The sequence below is a fragment of the Bos grunniens genome, chromosome 7, assembly GCF_055505025.1.
Source record: "Bos grunniens cultivar Pamir isolate PY7600 chromosome 7, Bosgru_T2T1.0, whole genome shotgun sequence".
Taxonomy (NCBI): Eukaryota; Metazoa; Chordata; class Mammalia; order Artiodactyla; family Bovidae; genus Bos; species Bos grunniens.
The window spans coordinates 82,306,907-82,321,815 of record NC_141171.1 but is presented as its reverse complement, the minus strand read 5'-3'; the positions used below and the strand labels follow the sequence as shown (position 1 = coordinate 82,321,815).

The 14,909-nt window shown below is 41.7% G+C and overlaps 1 protein-coding gene across 21 annotated transcripts in view; it reads right to left on the bottom strand.

The window, feature by feature from the left end:
• Positions 1–14,909, bottom strand: part of LOC147369891 (V-type proton ATPase subunit S1-like protein) — a 71,519-nt gene that overhangs the window by 19,033 nt on the left and 37,577 nt on the right. For 7 of the 21 annotated variants that reach the window (XR_015168056.1, XR_015168060.1, XR_015168057.1 and 4 more), the window contains one exon: positions 11,229–11,557. The exons of 3 other annotated variants lie outside the window; for them this stretch is intronic. Coding sequence is in view for 13 of the 18 variants with exons in the window: in XM_086412846.1 (XP_086268972.1) it covers positions 11,255–11,557 (303 nt within the window). In the remaining 5 variants the exon portion in view is untranslated. Of the gene's footprint in view, positions 1–9,787; positions 11,558–14,060; positions 14,113–14,909 lie in introns of those variants that run through there. 11 more of the 21 variants (XM_086412844.1, XM_086412853.1, XM_086412845.1 and 8 more) reach the window with 4 other exon arrangements.

Below are 14,909 nucleotides of genomic sequence, written 5' to 3'. Positions count from 1 at the left end.
TCTGTAAAAATCCCTCCCCCCACACACATACCACATTTTATACAGGCCCTATCTAGGGCCTACCACATTTTCCACGGCCCTAGAAGGATCTCAAGCATTATGTTCTCATGAAAGTATTTTTTTGAAAAACTTGTAAAAATAAACTGTTTCAAACTCAGTCAACTTAAAATTTTTTCATGTTATTATCTGTTTTCTCTTTATAGATAGATAATCACCTTCATGCCTAATTTAAATTTATAACTTTATATTCATTTCCCCAAAGAGGGTCTTCTAAATAGTGCTTCAAAATCAGCAAAAGCCCCTGCAGAGGTCTCCCTGCACTCCAGGTCAGTTCAGAATCAATCTCTCTGAAAACAAATCAGAAAACCTTTTGCAGCTGCAGGATGAAATAGATGGAAACTGCAAACAAATGGAGAAGCCTGGCAAGTCCTGAGTTCTGACCACAAGGCATTTACACATGAAGTAAATTCATTTCAGCTTACATTAAGGAAAATATCACTGTAAGAAGGAGGGTTGTACTGGAAAATCAGGCTCAGTCTTGGAACATGCATATCCTCAACAAGAAGAGGGATGGAACTGAGAGCCTGGGAGCTCCAGAAATGGGAGAAAGGCTAATTAAGAGCACAGGAGCGGCAGAAACCAGAGAATGACTAATTTAGAACATTTATCCAAATCTCCACAAGCCAAATCTCCTGGACCCTGGATCCTCCCGAAGAACAGAAACATTCGTAACACAAAAAGAGACTTTCAGATCTCATTGGAATGATTCATTGAAGTAGGAACAAGAATATGCCTTGTTTAAGGAGAATTTGAGACTATGGAGTAGGTTTCTAAATCCAGTGCCTCACATAAATGTGACAACAAACTCTTAAGGCCAGAGATGAGTTCTGCTCAGAATGCCATTGCTTGATACAAATGAACACTTTATCACTGTAATAGGGTTGGAAGTAAAATTTAGCTTCTTAAAAACTGTGACAATGTTCATTTTACAGTTAAGTATTTTATTAAGAACACAAAAAATTTGTTTCATATTTCTAAGGTTTTCTGTGATAAATTTTGAAAAGCTAGTATGCATCTTTTATAGCCTAAATAGACTTTAAAACATCTTTTAAAAAGAACTACATTCATTTTATATATGTACCAGGCTAGATGGATAAAGGAAAGAGAGAGATGCATCAATAGATGAAGAGCTGTTACTTTAAATTTGACTGTAGTTTGGCCTGGGTAGGTTGAAAAGAAAGAATTCTGAAGAGGGAGAAAGACTCTTTAAGAGCTACATCATATTCCCTAACTTTCAGTAAAAGTCTGTGACATTCATGCCAGTGTCAGACAGCAGCTCCAGGAACTGAGAGCCATGGGAAAAGGTGAGGTCACCAAGGAGGAGTCTGAAAATCAACAGAGGCAAGAAATCAGAACTTGAAGGAACAAGAAGAATATAAGTCACTACTGCTCATGCCACCAATCCACCCTCCTGAGGAACTGTCAGCTATAGAGGAACAGACGTTTCTCCCGTTAAAGCGACTCACACCACATTATAAGGAGAATAAACTAAAGGGTGACTCCAGAGGATTTGGGGACAGGCAGGTGGCCACCCTCAAGGGTATAGGTGTAACAAAATAATAACCGTTACAACAACTAAATTTTACTTACCAACATGTGTCCTATTTTCCCCGCATAAAATATCAGAATGTCCAAACTGCATTTTAAGTTCCATTTATTTGGAACTTGAAGTTTTACTCGAGTATCATTTGGTCCTTATAAAATGCTGTTGATCTCATTGCAGTAACTGAAACCATCATATAGCAAACATTACAAGTTCTATCATAAAAAGAGAAATTTGAAATAAAGACAGATTGTCCCAAAGAGCTACAGAAAAACTGGATCTGTTCATTTCATTACCTTCTGACTCTTAAGGTATGAGGGCATGAAAAGCAAGAGCAGGGACAGAGTCAGAAGGGACAACTCTTCAGTATTCTCCCTGGAAGGTTGCGTTCCTTCTCTGTGTCTCCACTGAGGAAGGGCAAGTAGCTTCTCCAGTTGGTTTCCCAGAAGAAAATCTATAACATTGAGGAACTTGATACAGTTTTCTCACCTCTCTGGAGTATACCTTTTTAACCTTTCTCTATAGTCTGGCTCCTTACTTCCAGTCCAGGCACTCCTAGCTGCAGAGGCATTCGACTTGACAGGATGCCCATACAACTCGTTGGTGATGGTTGTTTGTAAATGGATGTTCATTTGCATAAATTGGCGAACAGTCAAGGGCTGTACTACAATAATACCACTCTCACACTCCAATATGCCTTTTTAATGAGAAAGCCTCAGTTTGTTACCTGGGAACTGTCTGTAGCCTGTAACTATTTCACCTACCAAAGGACCTTTATGCAGCAGGGATCTCAAACAATCACCAGGCTGTAGGGTCCTGAAAAATGGGGCACAGAGTAACAACATGTGGGCACGTCTACGGGAGAGTGTTACACGTGTGAACATCATCGTTCATAAAGTCACAGTGGGCAAAAAATATCCACCACAACCTCAGAAATGCTGACTTATCCTACAACATACTCAAGTTTCTTCTATCTGATTAAAATATCTGTTTTAAATTCTTTCTGAGAAACTACTAGCTATAAAAAAATTGCAACAAATAAATTTTAATTTTTCTAAATCTCTGTATAAGTCTAATTCCCAACAGGAAGCAGGCACCCTCAAAATAGCATAATTTAAGGAGAGTTTATTCACAAAGGGACCATGGGCCCATTTACACAGATCCCAGTAGTGTAAAAGGAAGATCCCCTGGAGAAGGGAAAGGCTACCTACTCCAATATTCTGGCTGGAGAATTCCATGTCCATGGGGTTGTAAAGAGTCAGACACAACTGAGCAACTTTCACTTTCAGTAGCATATAGGAGATCCATAAGACAGAGTGCAGTAACCTGGAGCTACAATCAATAGCATTGATACCATCATGGAGTCCAAAGGGACAAGGGAATAAGAAATGACTAAAAGCCAGGAGAAGGCAATGGCACCCCACTCCAGTACTCTTGCCTGGAAAATCCCATGGATGGAGGAGCCTGGTAGGCTGCAGTCCATGGGGTCGCTAAGAGTCAGACATGACTGAGTGACTTCACTTTCACTTTCCACTTTCATGCATTGGAGAAGGAAATGGCAACCCACTCCAATATTCTTGCCTGGAGAATCCCAGGGACAGAGGAGCCTACTGGGCTGCCATCTATGGGGTCGAACAGAGGTGGACATGACTGAAGTGACTTAGCAGCTTAGCAGCAAAAGCCAGGAGTCATGTGCAGGAGGCTAGGTTAAGAGAAGCAGTGATCTTTAGAGAAGGGATACAACCAGCCCAAGTTATTCCCTCCAGGAGAAAACTGGGGCAATAAACACCATGACCTATTTCTGGTCCCTCTTTTCCATAAAGTATGATATTCATCAATGACCTCCTATTGACCAAATCCAGGGAAAAAACACTTACATTCTTTTCTTCATCTTTCTCCAGAATTTGGCATAACTGACTACTTCCTTCATCCTGAAAGACTTTTTGCTTTGATTTCTAAGACAATATTCTTTTCTTGGTTTATCTTCTTCCTTCTCTGATTCCTCCTAGGAGATCCTTTAACAGAGTTCTCCTTCTCATCCTACTCCATAAATAATGGTATTCCCTAGAGATCTATTATCAAACTATCCTTTTTCCTTGGCTGATCTCATTCATTTCTCCATCACCACTACCACCTTGTTTACACAAGTGACCATTATTGCTTGTCTTAGTTTGGGTTTCCTGAGAAGCAAATCCTGAGACAAGGATTTGAATGCGAGTAGTTTATTTTGGAGGTGATGCCAGGAAACATCGTTAGGGGAGCATAGAAGCAAGACAGTCAAGAAACAAAAGTAGGAAAAAGTAGGAAGTCAAGAAATATCTGGAGTAACAGGCAAATTTGGCCATGAAGTACAGAATGAAGCAGGGCAAAGGTTAATAGAGTTCTGCCAAGAGAATACACGGGTCATAGCAAACACCCTCTTCCAACAACACAAGAGAAGACTCCACATGGACATCACCAGATGGTCAACACTGAAATCAGATTGATTATATTCTTTGCAGCCAAAGATGGACAAACTCTATACAGTCAGCAAAAATAAGACTGGGAGCTGACTGTGGCTCAGATCATGAACTCCTTATTGCCAAATTCAGACTTAAATTGAAGAAAGTAGGGGAAACCACTAGACCATTCAGGTATGACCTAAATCAAATTCCTAACAATTATACAGTGGAAGTAAGAAATAGATTTAAGGGACTAGATCTGATAGACAGAGTGCCTGATGAACTATGGTCAGAGGTTCATGACATTGTACAGGAGACAGGGAGCAAGACCATCCCCAAGAAAAAGAAATGCAAAAAAGCAAAATGGCTGTCTGAGGAGGCTTTACAAATAGCTGTGAAAAGAAGAGAAGAGAAAAGCAAAGGAGAAAAAGAAAGACATACCCATTTTAATGCAGAGTTCCAAAGAATAGCAAGGAGAGTAAGAAAGCCTTCCTCAGTCATCACTGCAAAGAAATAGAGGAAAACAATAGAACTGGAAAGACTAGAGGTCTCTTCAAGAAAATTAGAGATACCAAGGGAACATTTCATGCAAAGATGGGCTCGATAAAGGACAGAAATGGTATGGACCTAACAGAAGCAGAAGATATTAAGAAGAGGTGGCAAGAATACACAGAAGAACTACAAAAAAGATCTTCACAACCCAGATAATCATGATGGTGTGATCACTGACCTAGAGTCAGTCATCGGAATGTGACGTTAAGTGGGCCTTAGGAAGCATCACTACAAACAAGGCTAGTGGAGGTGATGGAATTCCAGTTGAGCTATTTCAAAACCTAAAAGATGATGCTGTGAAAGTGCTGCACTCAATATGCCAGCAAATTTGGAAAACTCAGCAGTGGCCACAGGATGGGAAAAGGTCACTTTTCATTCCAATCCCAAAGAAAGGCAATGCCAAAGAATGCTCAAACTACCGCACAATTGCACTCTCACAAGCTAGTAAAGTAATGCTCAAAATTCTCCAAGCCAGGCTTCAGCAATACATGAACTGTGAACTTCCAGATGTTCAAGCTGGTTTTAGAAAAGAAGGCAGAAGAACCAAAAACTAAATTGCCATATCCGCTGGATCATCAAAAAAGCAAGAGAGTTCCAGAAAAACATCTATTTCTGCTTTATTGACTATGCCAAAGCTTTTGACTGTGTGGATCACAATTAACTGTGGAAAATTCTGAAAGAGATGGGAATACCAGACCACCTGACCTGCCTCGTGAGAAATCTGTATGCAGGTCAGGAAGCAACAGTTAGAACTGGACATGGAACAACAGACTGGTCCCAAATAGGAAAAGGAGTACATCAAGGCTGTATATTGTCATCATGCTTAATTAACTTTTATGTAGAGTACATCATGAGAAATGATGGATAAAGCACAAGCTGGAATCAAGATTTCTGGGAGAAAATATCAATAACCTCAGATATGCAGATGACACCACCCTTATGGCAGAAAGTGAAGAAGAACTAAAAAGCCTCTTGATGAAAGTGAAAGAGGAGAGTGATAAGTTGGCTTAAAGCTCAACATTCAGAAAACAAAGATCATGGCATCCGGTCCCATCACTTCATGGCAAATAGCTGGGGAAACAGTGGAAACAGTGTCAGACTTTATTTTGGGGGGCTCCAAAGTCACTGCAGATGGTGACTGCAGCCATGAAATTAAAAGACGCTACTCCTTGGAAGGAAAGTTATGACCAACCTAAACAGCATATTCAAAAGCAGAGACATTACTTTGCCAACAAAGGTCCGTCTAGTCAAGGCTATGGTTTTTCCAGTAGTCATATATGGATGTGAGAGTTGGACTATAAAGAAAGCTGAGTGCTGAAGAATTGATGCTTTTGAACTGTGGTGTTGGAGAAGACTCTTGTGAGTCCCTTGGACTGCAAGGAGATCCAACCAGTCCATTCTAAAGGAGATCAGTCCTGGGTGTTCATTGGAAGGACTGATGTTGAAGCTGAAACTCCAATACTTTGGCCTCCTGATGCAAAGAGGTGATTCATTTGAAAAGATCCTGATGCTGGGAAAAATTGAAGGCAGGAGGAGAAGGGGATGATAGAGGATGAGATGGTTGGATGGCATCACCAACTCAATGACATGAGTTTGGGTAAACTCCAGGAGTTGGTGATGGACAGGGAGGCCTGGTGTGCTGCAGTCCATGGGGTCTCAAAGAGTCAGACATGAATGAGTGACTGAACTGAACTGAACTGAAGTAAGGCAGGGCAAAGAAGGGAGTTAATAAAGTGAACATTATCAAGCAAAGATACTCCAACAGACAAAAGAGCATAGTCCTACTGAGGAGATCCAAGTAATGGTACAAAATACATTGTAGAATTATTCCAAACAAGGGGTAAATGAGCTGGGATAACTATACACAACTCCTGAGAGTCACTGCATGAAGGCTATTCCCAGGGGGCATTATATCCTCAGCACTTCCAACCTCCCATGAACACAGGTAGAGCAGACTCTGAGGGTACTTACTGGCAATGGAGAGATGAGACAAGGTGCACAGAAATGGTAAGGTGTAAAGGTGGACACTGACAGCATCTGCTAAATTTACAAGTTTCCGTTTCTAGTTTGCCCCACATTCATGCACCCACCCACCTACTTGGACCTCTACTACAGGATGGCTTTCAGGAACCTCCCATTTTTCACTCCCACTCCTACCCTTACCTGTTTTTCCTTGATTACAGAGATCACCTTCTACCAGCACCCAGAATAAGTTATCTACTGGTCAATTGTGAGTTGCGAACCAGGCTAGGCTGTGTTTCTGCAGCACTAACAATCACAGGACAATAATCACATACCTGTGTGTGCCAGTCACTCAGTTGTGTGCAAATCTTTGCTACCCCATGGACTCTAGCCCTCCAGGCTCCTCTGTCCATGGGATTCTCCAGGCAAGAATACTGAGTGGGTTGCCAGTTCCTTCTCCAATCATATACCTACTGGGTTAATAAAAAAAGTATCCAGGGGAATAGTGTCAGTTCTTTATCTAAAAGTCAGAACATACCAGAAGTGATACAAAAAAGTCAGATACTGGATAAAGCATAAAAGTGCTCAAACATTAGATATTAAAACTAAAGGTCATCTTTTAGGAGGTCTCTTCTTCAGTCAAGAGTTCTCTTCTTAAGTCATTAACAGACAGCTCCATGAAACCACCATGATGGCTCAGATAAGGTCTTCTTACACCAGAACTAGCTCGTTTATTGTTATTATTATTCAGATAAATAAGTATTTCAGTGGACTGTCTAGCTGCATCTGCCATAGAACACTTCACCATTAATAAACATAATATAATCTGACTAACACTCCTGGCCTTAGCCCCTTAAGGCTGCTGTGCTGCTATTTGACCCCTCCTACTCCAGGATCCCAGCACTCCTTTGAGACTAAGGATTCCAGTTCAAGGATAGCATCTCTTACTTCACCCATAGCCTAGAGGACAGTTGCTGGAACACTTTTCAAAAATTCTGACACTATGTTCCCATTGTATTTCTCAGTGCTATGGCAAAAGGAGTATCCTCCTCCTGTCTTTTGCAGAGGAAAACAGTTATGAGCATGGAGAACAGATTATACATGACAAATCCATTCCTATATCCCAATTTTCTAAGTTTAACTTTTTTTTTCCTCTATAGCATACCAAGAAATTTCTGGCCTATTTCATTGTATCTGATACTGTTGAATTCAGATTATAATCAACCAACTGAGAAAGCTATTAGAAATACTCTCAGCTGCTCAGTCAGCACAATCCAAAATCTGGTAAGAGAACCTATCTCAAAAGACTCAGCTTGGCCTAAAATTATATACCTCACTCTGAGCTAGTGCCTCCAGAACCCATTCGCACATATATTCCCTAAGTCTTATTCTGTATAAATTAGTAAATCTTGCAATTTTACTCTCCCATATTTGACTTTGCTATTGGTCCCCTGGGATATGCTAGAACACAACACTAGTTGTCTAGAAGCATTGAGGAAAATGGGCAGGGTAACTGTCTCTGGTAAGGTTATCAGAGGACCTTCAAGCAAGGCAAGGATAGTTTCATCTCAGAGAGGATGTTTCTGCTGGCAAGAAAAACTTAATGGAGTTTGGGAATTTTATATTCTTTAAGTTGTCTAAATTCTCCCAACAGTTACCATTTTGATTTCAATTTTCTATTTTGAAATAAATGTTCTCATGAGACCTGGCAAGGCTATGAATTCCACTTGCAAGGAAGTTTACCAATTTGCAGGATCAGACCTGTGTCTGATTTTCAACTACATCAGCCTTTTGATTGGAGAAGGAAATGGCAACCCACTCCAGTGTTCTTGCCTGGAGAATCCCAGGGACAGGGGAGCCTGGTAGGCTGCTATCTATGGTGTCGCACAAAGTCAGACATGACTGAAGTGACTTAGCAGTATCAGCAGCAGGAAGGAAGGGTGGAGAAGACAATGGCACTCCACTCCAGTACTCTTGCCTGGAAAATCCCATGGGCGGAGGAGCCTGGTAGGCTGCGGTCCATGGGGTCGCTAAGAGTCGGACACGACTGAGCGACTTCACTTTCACTTTCAAGAGATCCTTGCAGATCAGTTATATAGACACTCCCTGGATTTTATACCATGCCTTGAGCTGTGAATTTACAACCCTGAGCTATCATTTTCTTTCTGTAAGCCCTGCAACACAGCCAGAAAGAGCTAGCCTACCTTTCACGGTGATCACTATGCCTGAGGTGAACGTGAAGTCACTCAGTCATGTCCGACTCTCTGCGACCCCGTGGACTGTAGCCTACCAGGCTTCTCCAGTCTATGGGATTCTCCAGGCAAGATTACAGGAGTGGTTTATCATTTCCTTCTCCAGGGGATCTTCCCGACCCAGGGATCGAACCCAGGTCTCCCGCATTGGAGGCAGACGCTTTAACCTCTGAGCCACCAGACCATGCCTAAGGTAACTATATATATATATATATATATATACACACACATACACCCTAGTTTGCCTGGAGTGATCCCATTTATATCTGTTATCTTAGAATGGTTAATGACATTCATTTTCACTTTCAAAAGTGTCCCAGCTTGAACAATAAATTATGTTGACCCTTCATGTATCTACAGTCCCTCACAGCAGCAGTTTCTACCACCAACGGACACTCAAGGCAACCATAATTAATTTTTTATGGAATGGTATGGCGATCAGTTTCCCATCCTCTAATGCTAACAAATCCCACCCTGATTTAAAGCTAAAGAGAGTCAGATAATCAATCGTAGATTCCTGTTTTCTTGAAGGTGTGTTCCCTGCAATCACCTTTGTTACAAGTACATAAATCAAGACTCCTTGTTGCAGACTAAAGAATCTATCCAGCTATTAAAACAGAAAGAATGCAGATCAACCATGCTTCAATTAAAAAAAAATTAGTAATTCACTACAGACTAGTAGGAACTTACAGAGTTCTGAGAGGGCTGCAACCAAATCTACATTCACAACCAAGAATAACGCAACCAAAAGAAATGTCCAGGAGAAGGAAATGGCAACCCACTCCAGTGTTCTTGCCTGGAGAATCCCAGGGACGGGGGAGCCTGGTGGGCTGCCGTCTATGGGGTTGCACAGAGTCGGACACAACTGAAGCAACTTAGCAGCAGCAGCAGCATGAGTAAGTGCCTACTTCAATTGTGAATTAATGATGGCTTAAAATATTACATTTTTGCAAATAAAACTCAACACTGAGAGCTGCTCAAGAGCAGGAATACCTTGTTTTATTCTTGGGATCCCCAGTTCTTAGTATGGCTTCTGATTTAGAGCAAGTGGAGGTTAATAAATTCATAAATGGAAAAAAAAAAAAAAGAAAGGAAATGTCCAACAAGAGACCATTTTATCAATCCCACAGTCATTATCATTTACACTTGGCATCAAAGGTGACTCTAGACTATAGACCCATCACCCCAGACCACAGCTGCCCAAAGGATCCAATGTCTCTGTGCATCACTCCCTACCCCACATTGTTCTCAAATGCTTTTTAATTTTTGGACAGGGTGTCTTAGTAGAACCTAGTTCATGTGTGAAACCCTAGGTAAGGAAATGCAACGTAGCTTTCACACAGAAAGCATATTAGAAACGCTTCGGTAAGGATGCAGAGTGAGCCATTCTTCAGTATAACAAGAACTGAAAAGCATTATGGGGAAATCCATGAGGAATAAAATGATTATAAGATTAGTGGTGGTTCCAGAATTTCTATTAGAAAAGAGTTTGGGGGAAACTCTCTCATGGGAAGGGGGCTTGGAGCTGTGTTTGCATAGCGCACATTGGTTTCACTTAGCTTAGTTGTTTATTTCAAGCGGTACCTAGGAGAGCTAATGGAAGTCTAAATCAGACAAAGGAGGCAAGCCCTGGCACCAGAATTAAATAAGAAAGGTAAGATCCTGCCAAGATTATTATTGGTCCTTCAGAGACTGAACTGGGCTGCCTCTGAAGAGCAGAGCAAATGTCAAGGATGCCCTTGAATAAAGTATTCCACCATATTGACAGGAGTCTTCCCTAAACAGTGCTGTGAAAGAGGGAGAAAAAAAAAAAAAAAAGGACTACTTTTTAAAACAAAATTGGGATATAACTTCTGAAAAATGCAAACTATGTTAAAAAATGTTAAATTCTGAACTTCCAGATAACCTTATATTTATCATTTATATATTTATCACATCCAAACTGGCACAGGCAAGGAGGACCAAGTGTGTTTTCCCTTCTCTATATTGCATCATTCTCTTTTATGGCGGGGGGCGGGTGGGGGGGGTGGGGGGTGGTGGTTTAGTCACTAAGCTGTGTCCGACTCTTGCTAACCCATGGATTATAGCCCACCAGGTTCCTCTGTCCTCGGGATTTCCCAGGCAAGAATACTGGAGTGGGCTGCCATTTCCTTCTCCATTTTTGGGGGGGAGGTGTCCCTAATTTGAAATATTCTTCTACTGTCAAAGCACCTTGGGGCAGCAATCATATTTATCTCTGTGAGATTAAGATGCCTTTTTCATTGCTCCAAGTCTATCTAAGAAAGACAGTGGATGCCCCAAAATGTATTTTTTGCATGTATTTCCTTTTTATAAAAACCAAGACTTTTGGCGAAGACCTTGTATCACAAAGCCAACAGCATAGAACACAAACAACTCCTTTCGGAGCCTACTGCAGACCTTCTGAGGGAAAGGGAGCTGTGCTGTTAAACATAAATTTTGCAGATCTGTTGGCTTCTCAGTTCATAGCATTCAGCTCCCTGGCTCCTCAGCAGCTCCTTCTCTTCTGCCGTGTCTTGAGCTGTCAGCTGGGGGAAGTGGGCCGGGGAGGCAATGAGGTCATAGTGCCGGTCCAGATAGCGCAGGTAGATGAGCATGTGCAGGGCGTAGGCCAGGACCAACAGCAGCAGCAGAGACATCACCAGGCCGATCAGAATGGCTGGCGAGAAGGAAGAGGTGCAGTCTCGAGCCTTGGCAAACTGTCCCCCCTTGATGGGAAAGCCTTGGATCTGTCAGGAGACAGAAAAGAGCTAAAGTGGCGTACTCTTTTTCTTAGAAGATCTACTTAAGAGCTTGGCAAGGAAGGGGTTCTGGACCCTGATTACTTAAATTTAAATACTGGGCCATATTTGCTGAATAATCTAATCACATTATCTAAAAAATGCTAGTGAAACTTAATTTTAAATCAAGGCTGATCCAGAAACTCTGGGGTATATGGTTGTCATAATTAGGAGGCCAGTGAAATTCAAGGCCCTGAAATAAATTCTCTTTTAATCTGATCCTTAGTTCATCTAAAACCAAAACGTCTGGTGTCTCTAAAATTCAAAAAGTCTACACAAAATTTTACAAGTGTTAATATAAATTTCACAAAGAATATTAATTCTCAGTTCCTCTGCCTTTGATTCTGCTGACAGTAAGTAGATAGGAAGAGTCTTTTAGGGGCCAACGTCATGATTCCTAGTGAGGTCAACTATAGATAACAAAAGCTAACACTCATTGAAGATATTTATTTTACTTACCAAACACTGCCTCATTTAATACTTACAAAAGCCTATGAATAAGTTACCATTTTACCCTAATTTATGGATGAGGAAACAAGTACAGAAAAGTTAAGCAACTTGTCTGGAGTCACACAATATTAAGTTCAGTGACACTGTAATTCAAACCAGGCAGTCCGGCTTCAGAGTCACTTCTTGGTTTACAACTCTGGAACTCCTGGTATATTGTGTCTCTTCTTCCTCCCATCACTAACTCTCCTTCTTTATCAGTCATACCATGCAATCTTGGTACTATTTTTGGAAGAGCTATATACCCTTTTGCAATCTGCCCAGAAAATAGAAAGAAAAGCTTTCTCATATATACAAATGAGGTGATTTAATTAATTAGAACTAAGAGAGGTTCAGGGCTTCCCAGGTGGCTCTAGTGGTAAAGAACCCTCCTGCCAATGCAGGAGACATAAGAGACAAAGGTTCAATTTCTGGGTCAGAAAGATCCTCTGGAAGAGGGCATGGCAACCCTTTCCAGTATTCTTGCCTGGAGAATCCCATGGACAAAGGAGTCTGGCAGGCTACTGTCCATAGGGTCTTACAGAGTCTGATACAACTGAGGTGACTTAGCATGCATGCACACACAAGAGAGATTCAACTCAACAACTGGCCCCAATATCTAAGTACCATCACAATGAAAGAAACAGGAGCTACAGAGTCTACAGAGTAAGACTCTAAATAAGAATAATCGTTTGTGGAAGGCAGCTTTCACATTCAGCTGGCTTTTAGAATATAATCACCAATAGCATTACCTCATTCAATCACCTATGTGGTTTAAAAGAAAATTGAATTATCCACGAATGCTTTATTGAGGATTCATTTTTATGTCTTAAGGGGGCTCCTTAGCATTTTCTATGTTAAAATGATTGTAGCCCCCCTATCATACCATAGAACTATTGCTCACCCAACTATTAATATCTGTGCTTAGACTGAGCCAAAACAACTCCTGAAGGAGACTCTTGGCCTAGCTTTTGGGATACTTGGCCTGCCCACTCTGTGAAGAGGCAAAGTGACCTCCTCAGGCACAAGCCTGAAGAGTCAAGCTACTCAATGATAAAAGATGGCCTCATTTGATGCTACTATGCTGTGCTTAGTCACTCAGTCATGTCTGACTCTCTGCAGCCTGCCGGGCTCCTCTCTCCATGGGGATTCTCCAGGCAAGAATACTGCAGTGGGTTGCTGTGCCCTCCTCCAGGGGATCTTCCAAACCCAGGGATTGAACACAGGTCTGCTGCACTGCAGGAAGATTCTGTACCATCTGAGCCACCAACGAAGCCCGAGAATACTGGAGTGGGTAGCCTACCCCTTCTCCAGGTGATGCTACAGCTCCAGCCAAAGAGAATGTCCTCACATGGACTGCCACTTAATTCTTTTTTTTTTTTTTTCTAATTTTATTTTTAAACTTTACATAATTGTATTAGTTTTGCCAAATATCAAAATGAATCCGCCACAGGTATACATGTGTTCCCCCTCCCGAACCCTCCTCCCTCCTCCCTCCCCATACCATCCCTCTGGGCCATCCCAGTGCACCAGCCCCAAGCATCCAGCATCGTGCATCGAACCTGGACTGGCAACTCGTTATTGAGAACAGTATCTGTGGAGGAGGCCTGAAGGATATGCTGTCTATCCATTTTCTGGACTAGAGGTTGCAGATCCTCTCTATCTAGTCCACAGGTAAGTTCTGTTTGCTCCTAACATCCTAAAAGCCTCCCCCAGGAAGCTAGATTTCTATCTTTAATCAAAAAGTCAGAAGATCTGGCAATATTGGGCTTGCATTCCTACAAAGCAAAAATCATCTGGGGTTGAATAAAATATACTGCTTGTAATGCCGGCTACACTTTGCCACAGTCCCTAGCTGGCCTGCCTGAGGCATCTGAGTTCAGCATGAATGTGACTTCACTCTATTCCTAGAACAAGACAGAGCAGCAAAGCTGCGTATGTGGAATGCAGCCTTTTGCATACGTACCTGAAGCCCCATCACCACTGCCTCTTCCCTGGACTGGGCTTGAGTTCTGCATCTGCCCACACAAAAGGTGTTTTACAAGGTTCGCCTCCGACACCCAGTGCTCTGTCCACTATGAGGCTGCTGTTGACGATGTTGGCACCCATCACACACAAGGATGGATGTGCTTGTCACTGCACATTTTCAGTAGCCTTGTGGATCCCATGAACATGTGAGGGGTGAGTCTTTCTTATGCTGGCTGCTCAAAAGCTTCCAAGCCAAATTACTGTGCCGCTTCCAGCCAGGGCAGACAGATGGTTGTGTGCTTTTGTGTACCAGCTTTACAGGATTTAACTAATCTATTCTATTATTCTTCCCATTTTTTGTTTTATATTTTTATTGGAAAATATACATGAAATCTACCATTTTAAACCATTTTTAGGTACAGAGTTCACTGGCATCAAGTACATTCACATCATGTGCAACCGTCACCACCATCCATCTTTGCAAAAACCCATCTGTACCCACTAAACACTAACTCTCCAGTCCCCTCTTCCCTTAGCCCCTAGTCACTGCCATTCTACTTCTTCAAATGTGACTACTCTAGTACCTCATAAACAGAATCATACAAACATTTGTCCTTTTATGTCTGGTTTATCTCACTCAGTATAGTAACCTCAAGGTTCATTTATGCTGTTGCATGTATCTGAATTTCCTTCCTTTTAAAGGGAAGGCTAAATAATAGTCTTTTGTATGTATATGCTAGATTTTGTTTTTCATTCATCCACTGACAGGCATTTGGGTTATTCTCATTTTTTAGCTATGGTCAATACTGTTGCTATGAATGCAGAGTGCACAAATATCTGTTCAAGT